The sequence below is a fragment of the Xyrauchen texanus genome, chromosome 15 (assembly GCF_025860055.1).
Source record: "Xyrauchen texanus isolate HMW12.3.18 chromosome 15, RBS_HiC_50CHRs, whole genome shotgun sequence".
NCBI classification, from domain to species: Eukaryota; Metazoa; Chordata; class Actinopteri; order Cypriniformes; family Catostomidae; genus Xyrauchen; species Xyrauchen texanus.
In genome coordinates this window covers 22,469,927-22,483,367 of record NC_068290.1, presented here as the reverse complement: position 1 = coordinate 22,483,367, position 13,441 = coordinate 22,469,927, and the positions used below count along the sequence as shown (strand labels likewise).

Here is a 13,441-nt window from a genome sequence, read left to right as displayed (position 1 = left end):
GTCACATAATAATAAGGGCATCTTTTTTTCTCCTGTGCAAAATGAATGTACCTGGTACACTCTGGTTATTGCACAGGTCAGTATCACAACACCTATTGCAAATCACAACTCCAAAGTTTACAGATGCAGTCACACATTGTTGAGTTGTGAAGTAAACACAAGGAACTGAGTAGTTTACTTAATTTGAGTGCAAATATTCATCCATCCATCCATCTTCTATAGCTGCCTGTCCTATATAGGGTCGCAGGTAGTGCTTGAGCCTCTCCCAGCTGTCTTGGGCAGAAGGCAGGGAAAAAACCTGGACAGGAAATTGGCTGGAATTGAGAAAAATCTAAATAAATGTTTGAGTATTTTTTAAAAATAAAGTGAAATGACAGAAAATATTAGAATACTGGATCGAAATTAAAAAAAAAAAAATTTTAAAGAAAAAAATGATGCTATATCTATGATGATTTTTATTTATTTTTATTTTTAACAGTGTAACCATACCAAATTCTCAAATGTTCTCTTCTGTTATTCATATATCTTGGCTGGTTTGAACAAACCACCAATTCTACCACATTTGGCACTGCAGCAGTTATTTAGTAGCCATGTATTTATTTGTATTTTTTTACTATAGTTCTCCCTGTTATGCACAGTTCAGACTATATCTAAACTTACATGAGGATGCCACATAGAGTATTAACTAAACATATGTCAAAATGTGTGTACATTTTTACAGCATTTTTTTTTTATACCTTTGTAGAAAAGTGGATTCATCAGAATAAAGAGCAAAGACTGTGCCATTTTGATGCACAGAGGGACAACAGACTACAGCCCTGAAACATAAAGCTTACTTAAACTGATACCCCAAAAAGGGGTTACCAACACATCACAGAACTGTCTGTATATAATGCTTTTACTTTCACAGTGATGGATTGCCAAGAGTGAAACGTGTTGTTTTATTGGTGAATAATAGTGTAATGTATGCACCGGTAAGTGAGAACAGGAAAAAGCGTATTTTAATTTCTGGGCAATTTCTAATTAAATTTCTGTAATGTAATCTTACATAGATGTGCACTTAGTAACATTTCTGTATATTGACACCTAGTGTAGATAACACTAAAACAGAAGTTCTAAACTACCGAGGTCAATACAATTTTTTTTTATTTGCAGTAAGCCATGATTAATTTTTTCTGCAAAAGAAAGTGGCCAACTACAAGGGATTATTGAGATACAGAGATATTTTTGACTAGTCAAATGATCACAAAATGGCAGCACTCATGAAGCAGTTTTTTCTTTATGACTAATATGACTAAAGTCTTCATTTTATGTAAATGTCCATCATTTTAAACATATATATATATATATATATTTTAAATGCTGTTCTAATATTAAAGTTTCTTCCCATTTAAAAGTTTAGCAAAAAAAAAAATTCTGTGTGCAGCTTTAAGAAGATATACACTAACCTAAAAGGATTATTAGGAACACCTGTTCAATTTCTCATTAATGCAATTATCTAATCAACCAAGACAATCTCCTGAACTCCAAAGTGAATGTCAGAATAGGAAAGAAAGGTGATTTAAGCAATTTTGAGCGTGGCATGGTTGTTTGTGCCAGACAGGCCGGTCTGAGTATTTCACAATCTGCTCAGTTACTGGGATTTTCACGCACAACCATTTCTAGGGTTTACAAAGAATGGTGTGAAAAGGGAAAAACATCCAGTATGCGGCAGTCCTGTGGGCGAAAATGCCTTGTTGATGCTAGAGGTCAGAGGAGAATGGGCCGACTGATTCAAGCTGATAGAAGAGCAACTTTGCCTGAAATAACCACTCGCTACAACCGAGGTATGCAGCAAAGCATTTGTGAAGCCACAACACGCACAACCTTGAGGCGGATGGGCTACAACAGCAGAAGACCCCACCGGTACCACTCATCTCCACTACAAATAGGAAAAAGAGGCTACAATTCGCAAGAGCTCACCAAAATTGGACAGTTGAAGACTGGAAAAATGTTGCCTTGTCTGATGAGTCTCGATTTCTGTTGAGACATTCAGATGGTAGAGTCAGAATTTGGCGTAAACAGAATGAGAACATGGATCCATCATGCCTTGTTACCACTGTGCAGGCTGGTGGTGGTGGTGTAATGGTGTGGGGGATGTTTTCTTGGCACACTTTAGGCCCCTTAGTGCCAATTGGGCATCGTTTAAATGCCACGGCCTACCTGAGCATTGTTTCTGACCATGTCCATCCCTTTATGGCAACCATGTACCCATCCTCTGATGGCTACTTCCAGCAGGATAATGCACCATGTCACAAAGCTCGAATCATTTCAAATTGGTTTCTTGAACATGACAATGAGTTCACTGTACTAAAATGGCCCCCACAGTCACCAGATCTCAACCCAATAGAGCATCTTTGGGATGTGGTGGAACGGGAGCTTCATGCCCTGGATGTGCATCCCACAAATCTCCATCGACTGCAATATGCTATCCTATCAATATGGGCCAACATTTCTAAAGAATGCTTTCAGCACCTTGTTGAATCAATGCCAACTAGAATTAAGGCAGTTCTGAAGGTGAAAGGGGGTCAAACACAGTATTAGTATGGTGTTCCTAATAATCCTTTAGGTGAGTGTATGTACTTATGTTAATTATGAATGGATGTGTTTGATTGCAAGATTACACCATACTAACTGTCACAATTAAAACTGCATATTAGATCAGCCCTGTCTCTCGATAATTTATGATGATGATGATGATCGAGTTGAAGTTTGAGGATAGATGCAGAATTATTAATCCCAAAAATTATTTAACTTCTCATTGACTCAAATATTCCAGGCCTGTATTTAAACCATTCCACATCAAATAAAGCTACTGGTGCTTACAGTAATTCACAGCAATGTAATAGTGTTTTAATGTAACTGTTGACCTACCGCAACAAGATTAATTAATCATATACACGCTTTCTATAATGGAACAAAGGATGAGCCACCACCCTTTCATTTGTTTGAAGTATTTGAATTGAAGGTTCAGGAAATATGCTAGTCCCATCCTTTACAGAACAAAGCTTTAAAATTAGTGCAAATGTTGTGTTAGCATTCAGTTTGTGAACAGGTGTGCTGTCTTCACATTGGCAAGGTCAAAAAAATCCAATCATATGTTGCCCTAGCCTCTCTACAGATGTATTTAATGGAATCAGAACACAGTTTGGTGTTATTTTCTTACCCTTTACAATGTCACATGTGAACTAGGTTGACAAGTCATATTGTTTTGTAGCTCTTCATAGTCTTATAACTTTACCTTTGTTTATCCCTATGGGGTCTGTTTAGGTGCAGGCCCAAGAAGTAATTTTCTTAAAAAAGTAATGTAATCGTTTTTGCAGCATTGTTCCATGTGAGGTTGACTTACAATGCTTGTAAAGAGTTTTCTTTATCATAATGTATAGTTTTTCATGATTTTCTACCCTCTCTCTGACTTATAGTGTGGTGATGTGCATTTCAGACTACTGTGTAAATATAATAAATATGATGAAAAAGTAATATGAGCTACAGTGATTTTCTGAGCTTGCACACAGGCTGCGGCAAATATAACAAAAATCTTTCTTAAAACTTGCAAGATTCATGTTTTTAGTAAAGCTCTTTTTATTTTTTTCATCGGGTGTATCATTCATTAGTCAAAAACAAAAAACACTCAAAGCTTAAATTCTGATCAATATTTCAAATGTATTTTCTCAAGTCAGATTTTGAACTTGGCATAAAATCTGATTCTTATTTTAAGAATTGACTTTAACAGCTCATTTTAAGAATTGAAAAATACATGTTGCTTTTTTTTTTCATTTAAATTTTCACTCAAATTCTAATGCTCATAATAGCATTTGTGGTAACACTTTAGAATAAGGTTTAATTTGTTAACATTAGTTAATTTATTAAGTATCATGAACTTACACAGAAAATTACAACATTATTTAATCTTTCTTAATTCTCGTTAATACAGTTGTTCATTGCTAGTTCATGTTGACATTAACATTAAGCATGATTAATAAATGCTGTGAAAGTATTGATCATTGTTAGTTCATGTTAACTTTTGTTGTTAACTAATGTTAACAAAAGGAACCTTAACAAATTTGTAATGGAAAAAAAGGTTTTAATTGAGAATCTAAATAGAAGCATTTTCACTAGTGGTCTCAGCCTTTTGGACCCTGTATGCAGCGCATGTGAAAATACAGGATGCTGTGAAGCAATTTACATAAACCAGAATAAACATTCTCATATGGAAAACATGAAATTACCCCAAATAATTCACACAGTTAATAATAGAGTAAATTACCACAAATTGTACCCTCCACTTACAATTAGATTTCAACATTTTCTGCCAGGCTGATTACAATAAAGTTACTCACACCTATTTCTAAGCTATTTGCACTTGTACTAGAACAAAAAAGGGATACATTTTACGCTTTTAATAGGGCTCTGAATAAATCAGTCTTAAGCCAATGTTTATGATGATGTATATAATAGGAACCCATATATTAGAAACTACTTGAAATAATATTGTATAAAATAATCTTAAAATATAAATAAGAATTATATTATTTAAGCAGAACAATTATTATTTGAAGCTGCATTCCCTTTAACAAGAAGTGGTAACATCTACAGTATAAATAGAGCCTTAAAACCTCCTGAAATGGGAAACATATCAGAGCAAATGCAAAAAGAGAAGTGGTACCAGCAGCAGGAAAAAGACACTCATGCTCTGGCCACTGTTACACAGGTTTCCATCACAGCATCTCATGTCATAACCATCGCTACGGCCCAGTGTGCGTGATGCATTGTTTCCACAGAAGAACTTGCTTGAACATCCTTTCTGAATCACCTTGTTGCCATCGATAACAACTAAGAGAGAAAGAAGGAGAAATGGTGTGGAATTCTAATACAATGAGTCCTGAATAATAAACAAGCAAACCGTTCAACCGTTTGCATTAGAAAGCAACAATTTTGTCCTTTGTCACAGCAGTGCCATTTTAGATTTTTGATGGGAATGACAAGGCTGTGAGGGATATATCAGTCTCTTCTGTCAGTTTTTGAAGTTTGTTATGCTTGTTTTGGCCACTAGATGCCCTTAGTGTACATTTTGTTCTGTTCTGTTTTTTCTCCATCGTTCCCCACATTTTGAGAATTGTGTCATGTGCCTCACCTGTGTCTTGTTACCAAGTAGCCTCAGTTCTCTGTCTCTTCACTTGGTGTTTGAATGTTCACTGCCCTCTTTCTGAGTGATTCTCTTGCCTTTGATTGTACCAGACATTGGCTTGAGGGTGTGACTCATCCTTTTCAAATCCTCACTGACCACAAGAACCTTGATTACGTTCAACAATCCAAGTGGTTAAATACTCAACAAGCCTGTTTGTCACTTGTTTTAACTGCTTCCAATTCATCCTCACCTACTGACCTGGTTCCAAGAATCTCAAGCCAGATGCCTTCTCCCGAGGATATGCACCCTTCGTCCGGAAAGATTGTGCTCTACCCATCATTCTGAATAATAGGATTGTGGCACCTGTTCATTGGGAGATTGTGGATACAGAGAAACAAGCTCTTGTTCAAGAACTTGATCCAGGTAATGTTCCTGCTAACTGCCTGTTTGTACCACAGTCAGTCTGCTTTCAGGTTCTCCAGTGGGGACATTCATCCCACCACACCTGTCATCCTTGCTCTAGTCATACCCTTTGGTTTATCGAGAGTTGGTACTGGTGGCCCATGATAAAGGAGGACACTTGCAATTTTGTCAAGGCCCGTTCTACATGACATCAGAGTAAGGCTTTGCATTGCTCACCTCAGGGTTTACTCCAATGTCTTCCCATTCCTCATCAACCCTGGTCTCTTCTCTCCATGGATTTCATCACTGGCCTCCTGCCATCCCAAGGTAATACCACCATCTTAGACATTATTGACAGATTTTCTAATGCTGGCAGATTAATTCCATTGCCCAAGCTACCATCTGCTAAAGAAACAGCTGAACTGGTCATTAACCATGTGTTCTGAGATTTAAGTATCCCTCAAGTTATTGTTTCAGACCACAGACCTCAGTTTTCCTCCCAGTTCAGGAAGTCCTTCTGCCAGCTGCTAGCGACAACGTTGAGCCTGTCTTTGGGGTTCCATCCTGAATTCAATGGACTAACAGAAAGAGTGAACCAGGAGCTGAAGACGACACTGAGGTGCATGGCCACGAACAACCTGTCCTCTTGGTCTTCTTTCATCGTGTGGGCAGAATATGCCCACAGCACCTTAAGATCTTTGGCCACCAGCATGTCACCTTTCGAGTGTCAGTTTGGCTTTGCCCCACCTTTATTTCTGGAGCAGGAGGAGGAAGTTGGAGTACCATCAGCAGACGGTGCCGATCCACCTGGAGAAAGGCTTGAGTCAAACTTCTCCAAACCTTGCAACTAATAGCGGCAGACCAATTGATTCCACCGACCCGCCCCCACTCTCTGCCGGGGATAAAGAGTATGGCTTTCGACTAAGTACTTGCTGTTACAGGTGGAATCACGCAAGCTCTCCCAGAGGTTTCGAATTGCCAGGAAAGTCAACCCTGTCACTTATCTTTTACACTTACCTACTGTAGATCCCTCAGAATTAACCCCACTTTTCACGTTTCATTGTTAAAACCTGTTTTGTCCTCTCCTTTTGCTCTGCCAGGCATACCTCCCCCACCATGTATCATCGATGACCAACCAGCCTATACAGTCCACCAGATACTGGACTCTTATCGGGTACAGCAGGCCTTGTAGTATCTGGTGGATTGGGAGGGCTATAGCCCTGAGGATTGCTCCAAGATTCCTGCCAGAGACATCCTAGACCCTGAGTTGATTAGGGATTTCACACTCGCTGGCCTGATCGTCCTGGAAGGAATGTTAAGAGCCGTTCCTAGAGGGAGGGTACTGTCAGCTTTTGAACTACTGTTCTTCTTGTTTTGGCCACTAGATGGCCTCCATGTACGTTTTGTCCTATTCCTTTTTTCCTTTCTTCCTGATATTTTGCTAATTGTGTCATGTGCCTCACCTGTGTCTTGTTACCACTGTGTATTTAAATAGCGTCAGTTCTCTGTCTCTTCACTTGGTGTTTGAATGTTCACTGCCTTCTTCCTGAGTTATTCTCTTGCCTTTGATTGTACCTTGCATTGTGGATTTTGAGTTTTTGCTCTAGTAGATTATTTGAATTTATTGTCATCTTGGATTACTCCCTGTTGGATTGACTCTTACCTTGGTGGATTTTGGTATTCTACTTTGGATTTACCTTTGTTTTTTGCCTTCCTGTGGATTTATATTTTTAAACTTTTTTGATTATTTCACATGCTGTGTCTGTCTGCCCTTCTGGGTTTAAACTTCTGCTCTGTGGCTCAGTGGTATAAATTCCACCTTCCACACCGGAGACAAGTTCGAGCCCAGTTCCTGACACTCTTCAATGGGTTGTGCAGTTGTTTTAATTGTATCTGGATTGCTTTTCTGACAAAACACTTGGTAGACATATGAAATTTCAGTTGACAAAAACATGACAAGGGTTGTGGAAAATTGGATGTGATTTAAGAGCTTTTTGGTAGCTTTACACAGTGTGTTTCATTGAAGAGGTGGTAAGTCTATCCGTCACAGCCTTGTTTACATTCATTCTCATCAAAAATAAAATGGCGCTAATGCATATTATAATCTCACTTTAGATTTCTAGTAGAAAATGTCCATTAATCACCTGTTGAAGTGAAGCATTGGTCCTCAGTACCTTCACAAGGCAAGGTTTTTGAGCAGTTTTTATCAGCACAGGTGTAACACTTCTTCCCATTAAGGGGCTGTTGTGATAAGTCTAAAAATTGAGATTAAAGAAAATTGTAAAATAATTCTAAACTTATATAGTACCTTGAGTACCATACATTGAAATGCAACTGCCAAAGATAAAGTAGTATGCATTCCCAAATCAAAATATTTGAATATTTAAAAAAGAACTTCTGAACATGTAAAATAATGCCAGTGTAAAAAATGTCTTGGTTACTATCGTAACCTCTGTTCCCTGATGGAGGGAACGAGATGTTGTTTTAATGTAGTGACACTAGGGGTCGATCTTGAGAGCCAGAGATACCTTCAGATCTTTGAGAAAAGGCCAATGAGAGTTGGCAAGCAGAATTTGCATGCCACTCCCCCCAATATATGGGTATAAAAGGGAGGCTGGAATGTGGATTCATTCAGGTTTTTGCACTGAGAAGCCGAGACAAGGTCCCGGCTATTACAGCGGTGTAGTTCTGCCTGTGGCAAGAGGGATACAATGTCTCGTTCCCTCCATCAGGGAACGAAGGTTACCACAGTAATCAAGACATTCCCCTTCTGTGCCATTTGACGTTGTGTCGATGTAGTGACACTAGGAGTCCCTAAACAAAATGCCACAATGGCTAAACTGTGTGTGTTACGTGAACTACCGATGCAGGTGTAGGCAAGCTTTTGCGAGCATAAGAGCAGATGCACTCGGACTGTACGTAGCCTCCCCAGACTCCCCAAAACGTCATGTAATTCCCAACGTGCCACCCGCTGCTTTTTCCTCTCTAAGTTTTTCTCTCCACAGAAAATTTAATTCAGCTGGGGTCTTTAAATGCTCAAAAAATGCCCCGGGGAAAGCATTATTTTCCGTTCCTATTCTTTCAGGGGGAAAAGACCCTAAGAAGGACACACCCTGCCCTGAAGGGGAGGGTAAAAAACTGGTGAATACGTCATATGGGCCTAAGCAGACAAAGAGCTGCTCAGAGTGTCTAAAGCTATGTGTGTGATCCAACTAGATGTACAAAGCATGCACCGGACACAGCAACGATAAGGCTGGGTCTGCCTCCTCCGGGGGCAGCGCTTGCAGGCTCACCACCTGATCCTTAAAAGGGGTCATGGGAACCTTGGGCACATAGCCCAGTCAGGATCTAAGTATCATGTGAGTCTTCTGAACTGAACTCTAGGCACTCTTCACTGACAGAGAACACTTGCAGGTCCCCTACCCTCTTGATGGAAGTGAGCGCGGTCAGGAGGGCGGTTTTCAATGAGACAGCCTTTAACTTGACTGACTCGGCCTAGGAGGGTTCAACCTCCTGGAGCCTCTCAGGAACCTTATGATCAGGTTGTGCTTACTGAGAGACTTACCTACAGCACCGTCATGGTGTGCTGCTATAGCAGCCACATAGACTTTGAGAGAGGAGGAGGACAGCTGCCCGTCCAACTTTTCTTGCAGGAAGCACTGACCCGACTGCGCCTCTGGGGGTCTTCGCTATGGGACGTACACCACTTAGTGAAGATACGCCACTTCAGGGAATACAGCTGCCTTGTAGAAGGAGCTCTAGCCTGAGTGATCATGTTAACCACTGCGGATGGTAGACCAGTTAGGTCTACCAGGGACCAGACATGGAGATTCCAGAGGTCTGGGCGTGGGTGCCAGAGGGTGCCCCATCCCTGAGAAAAAGGGTCCTTCCTCAGGGGAATTTGCCAGGGAGGGCTCGGACTGGGGCAGAGCCGGTTGAGTTTGTGTCGCCACAGCCGCAGGGGGAAGCCCTCGGCGAACAGACGAGGTGCGCACTCTTGAGCCGCGCCGGGGCAAGATTTTCTGAATGGCCTCTGTCTGTTGCTTCACCGCCGAGAACTGCTGGGCGAAGTCCTCAACGGTATCGCCGAAGAGGCTGACCTGGGAGATGGGTGCGTTATGTAACCATGCCTTGTCCGCGTCTCTCATCTCGACCAGGTACAGCCAGAGGTGAAACTCCTGGACCACAAGTGCGGACATCTTCTGCCCGAGTGCACGCACTGTGACCCGCACTGTGACACACCAGGATCAGAACTACCTTCGTGCAGCTTTGGCCTGATGGACCTGTAAGAGGGCCATGGCGTACAGGGCTGAGGCAACCTGACCGGCAGCGCTGTAGTCTTTAGATGCCATAGATGATGTCGTCCTACAGGCTCGGGAAGGGAGTGCCAGGTGACTCTGCCATGTGGTGACACACAGCGGGCACAGGTGTGCCGCGATCACTTTATCCACTTGGGTTATCGCGGCATAACTCTCGGCTGCCCCACTGTCGAAGGTAGTGAGAGCGGACAAGCTGAAGGATCGGGTTTGGGCAGCGAAAGGTGCCCTCCACGATCGCTTCAACTCATTGTGCACTTCCGAGAGCAAGGGGACTGGAGGGGGGCGTGGCTGCGAGCAGTGCCCCGAACCCAGAATCCAGCTGAAGTGGCTTTCCCTCGAAAGAAGGAAAGCAGTGATGGTTCATGTTCTCATCTCGCAATGAGAACATGAACCATCCACAAATGCTTCCTCAATGTGATTTTGGCTCAGGCACGTGAGGCAGTGATCGTGACCGTCAGAGACAATGACCACATCCAGGAACTGCACAGAGATGGACGGGCATCTTTAAAAAGACATTCAACGTCACTTTGCCTGCTCTAATAGAGGAAATAAACTAATTTACAGCACTGTCGAAGCACCCAGGGGCGTAGTCTGCAGTGGAGTGCAGAGTGAAGAGAAAGCCGCTGGAATTCGCCGTATATCCAACTGCACATGCTTCAGAAGAGGTGAATGGATCAGTAGTAGTATTCATCTCACTGAAATACAACTGCTCAGCTCTGAAGTAAAAAATCTGAAGGAATCTGCATTCCAGCCTCCCTTTTATACCCTTATGTCGGGGGGAGTGGGTTGCAAATTCTACTCGCCAATTCTCATGGGTCTTTTCTCAAAAGATCTAAAGGTGTCTCGGGCTCTCGAGATCGACCCCTAGTCTCACTACATCAACACAATATCGAGTGAGTGACAGAAGGGGAGATAGATACTACTATTGATGGAGGATGTAAATACAATGGAGAATCTCACAGTCAATCCTTACAATACCTGGTGCAAAATTAGAATTGCACAGATCTACACTACAGCATTGGGTGTTGAAGGTCACTCTGCCTGATCCATAATTCATACTCCCATTAATACATGAAATAGGATCTGCACAAGTCTTCATACGGCTGCTGTTCAATTTAGTGCCATCTACAAAGACCAACATTAAATGTGAAGATGCGCTATCAAACCCATTCAATAACAAAACCCTCACAAAACTCTTAGATTGAAATGTTCCATAATCATGTTATTCTTACTTAAGTAAACCGTTGTGGTCAAGGAGCCACACCGAGATTGACAGGTAGTTTGAGTTTGTGTGCATTTTCCAGATATATCTGGTATGCATGTGTAACATGTCAGTGTCAGTGCTGAAAGATGATATGAAAAAGAACACAAATTAGGATGCATTCCCATTTGAGCATATGGAATCCTTATGTACTGTATGTAACAAATTGCTGTTACTCTCTTTGATGCTTAAATTACATTTAAAAGGCACATAATACATAATATTAAACTAATTTATTTTACTTGTACTTTATAATTTTTTAATACATTTTCATTGGATTGGTATCAGCATGGTATGTTAGCACAGAGGAGTACCAATGTTACTAAGTAAGAACTGTTTAAAGTATTATAAATATGTATGTAAATAGTGGAATGTTGAGCTTTTAGAATCAAATATTTAATTTAAATAAATTGAAAACACTGTACCTTTGGAGAAAAGTGCACTAAAGAAAATCAGAGGGATGTACAGTGCCATGGCTGGTCCAGCTGAAGGATGACAGTTGGACAGTGTGAGATCTTATATAGGCTTGTAAAGAGGTGTGGTTTGCATTCTATTTGCAACATTATATATACAAATTTTAGCACGAAAGAACCTGATTATGCACACAATATATATATATATATATATATATATATATATATATATATATATATATAATTTGTTAAGCAGAGCACAAAGACCCAAGCATGTACAATTTTCATGGAGGACTTTGAAACATGTCATTAAGCTGAAATGTTTTTAATTTTATCTTTACAATTTTAAGTACACTGTTAAAAACTTTTCTGTAAAATGTATGATAAAACAACTGGCAGCTGTGGTTGAAATAAATATGTCAACACAATGACTGTATTTCAGGCATTTCAGGATGGCATTTTGGTGCATGTATATTTGACCATTCACAACCATATGTATTAAATGTTATACCAACCTAACGGAATTTCAAAAGATGTCTTGATGTATTGAAAGCCATGACAACACAGGTGGTGAAACTAAAGGCTACAAGATGACTTCATCAATAAACTTGTATACATAGTGCTCAGTCACCCATACAAATAGAAGACAATAATGGGACACAAAAATAATAATACTTACTAATGCTTTATAATAATAAACTCAAACTAAGCAAAGTAAAATGTAACGTATTGCAACATAATATAAAAAATTAAAATAAAATGTAATCATGAATCTATTGATTTTTCTTGGCAAAATTCTGATTAAAGGAATATTCCAGGTTCAATACAAGTTAAGCTCAGTCGACAGCATTTGTGGAATAATGTTGATTACCACAAACATTTTTTTTGACTTGCTCCTCCTTTTGACTTTCTCCCTTTAAAAAAAAAAAAAAGCACAAATCTGGGTTACTTACAATGGAAGTGTATGAGGCCAATCCACAAGTGTAAACAAGACGTAAACATTTTGTGTTAACATGAGTTTAGTGTGATCAAATCACTTACTAAACTTTCTGTGTAAAGTTAAAGCCAATTTTACAACTTCGTTACCATTGCAATGTAATGTCAACAAACCCTAAAACAACTGAACAAATTACGATTTAAACAACTTTACCGCTCAAATAATACTTGAGTCTTAACAGATGAATTCATGTTTTTTTATAAAATTGCAAGCACTAGATTTCTGCCTTTAACCCCCTCCCCAAAATTGGCCCCATTCACTTCCATTGTACACTGATGAGCCAAAACATTATGACAACCTGTCTAATATGCTGTTGGTCCATTGTGTGCCACCAAAACAGTGCTGACACGCCAAGGCATGGACTCTACAAGACCCCTGAAGTGACATTAGCAGCAGATCCTTCAAGTCCTGTAAGTTGCGAGGTGGCGCCACCGTGGATCGGACTTGTTGGTCCAGAACATCCTACAGATGCTCAATCAGATTGAGATATGGGGAATTTGGAGCCCAGGGCAACACCTTGAGCTCTTTATCATGATCCTCAAATCATTCCTGAACAATGTGTGCAGTGTGGCAGGGTGCATTTTCCTGCTGAAAGTGGCCAATGCCATCAGGAATACCATTGCCATGAAGGGGTGTACCTGGCCTGCAGCGATGTTTAGGTACATTAGGTGGTGCATGTCAAATTGACATCCACATGAATGGCCGGAACCAGGGTTTCCCAGCAGAACATTGCACAGAGCATCATACTCCATCTACCGGTTTGTCATCTTCCACAGTGCACATGTACATGGATGTCCACGTGATGTAAAAGAAATCGGGACTCATCAGATAAGGCGACATTCTTCCACTGCTCCAAACTCCAGTTCAAATGCTTGCTTGCCC

At 40.5% G+C, this 13,441-nt stretch overlaps 1 protein-coding gene across 1 annotated transcript; it reads right to left on the bottom strand.

Annotated features, from left to right (window-relative positions):
* Positions 1-3,894: 3,894 nt before the first annotated feature.
* Positions 3,895-11,623, bottom strand: LOC127655512 (urokinase plasminogen activator surface receptor-like). The gene is made up of 5 exons (XM_052143381.1): positions 11,575-11,623; positions 11,121-11,231; positions 10,867-11,013; positions 7,714-7,824; positions 3,895-4,872 (listed from the first exon to the last, which is right to left on the bottom strand). Exons 1-5 carry the CDS (start codon positions 11,621-11,623, stop codon positions 4,676-4,678), a joined length of 615 nt encoding a protein of 204 aa, XP_051999341.1. The 3' UTR covers positions 3,895-4,675.
* Positions 11,624-13,441: the final 1,818 nt, after the last annotated feature.

Bases quoted from the DNA above. Each gene is read 5' to 3' on its own strand.
- LOC127655512 (XM_052143381.1), bottom strand. From the start codon at position 11,623: ATGGCACTGTACATCCCTCTGATTTTCTTTAGTGCACTTTTCTCCAAA. The intron at 7,825-10,866 runs GTATTGTAAGGA...CTCAATTTTTAG, and splicing joins CAATTCTAATTTTGCACCAG to ACTTATCACAACAGCCCCTT. The intron at 4,873-7,713 runs GTGATTAATGGA...TTTCTCTCTTAG, and splicing joins CCAATGCTTCACTTCAACAG to TTGTTATCGATGGCAACAAG.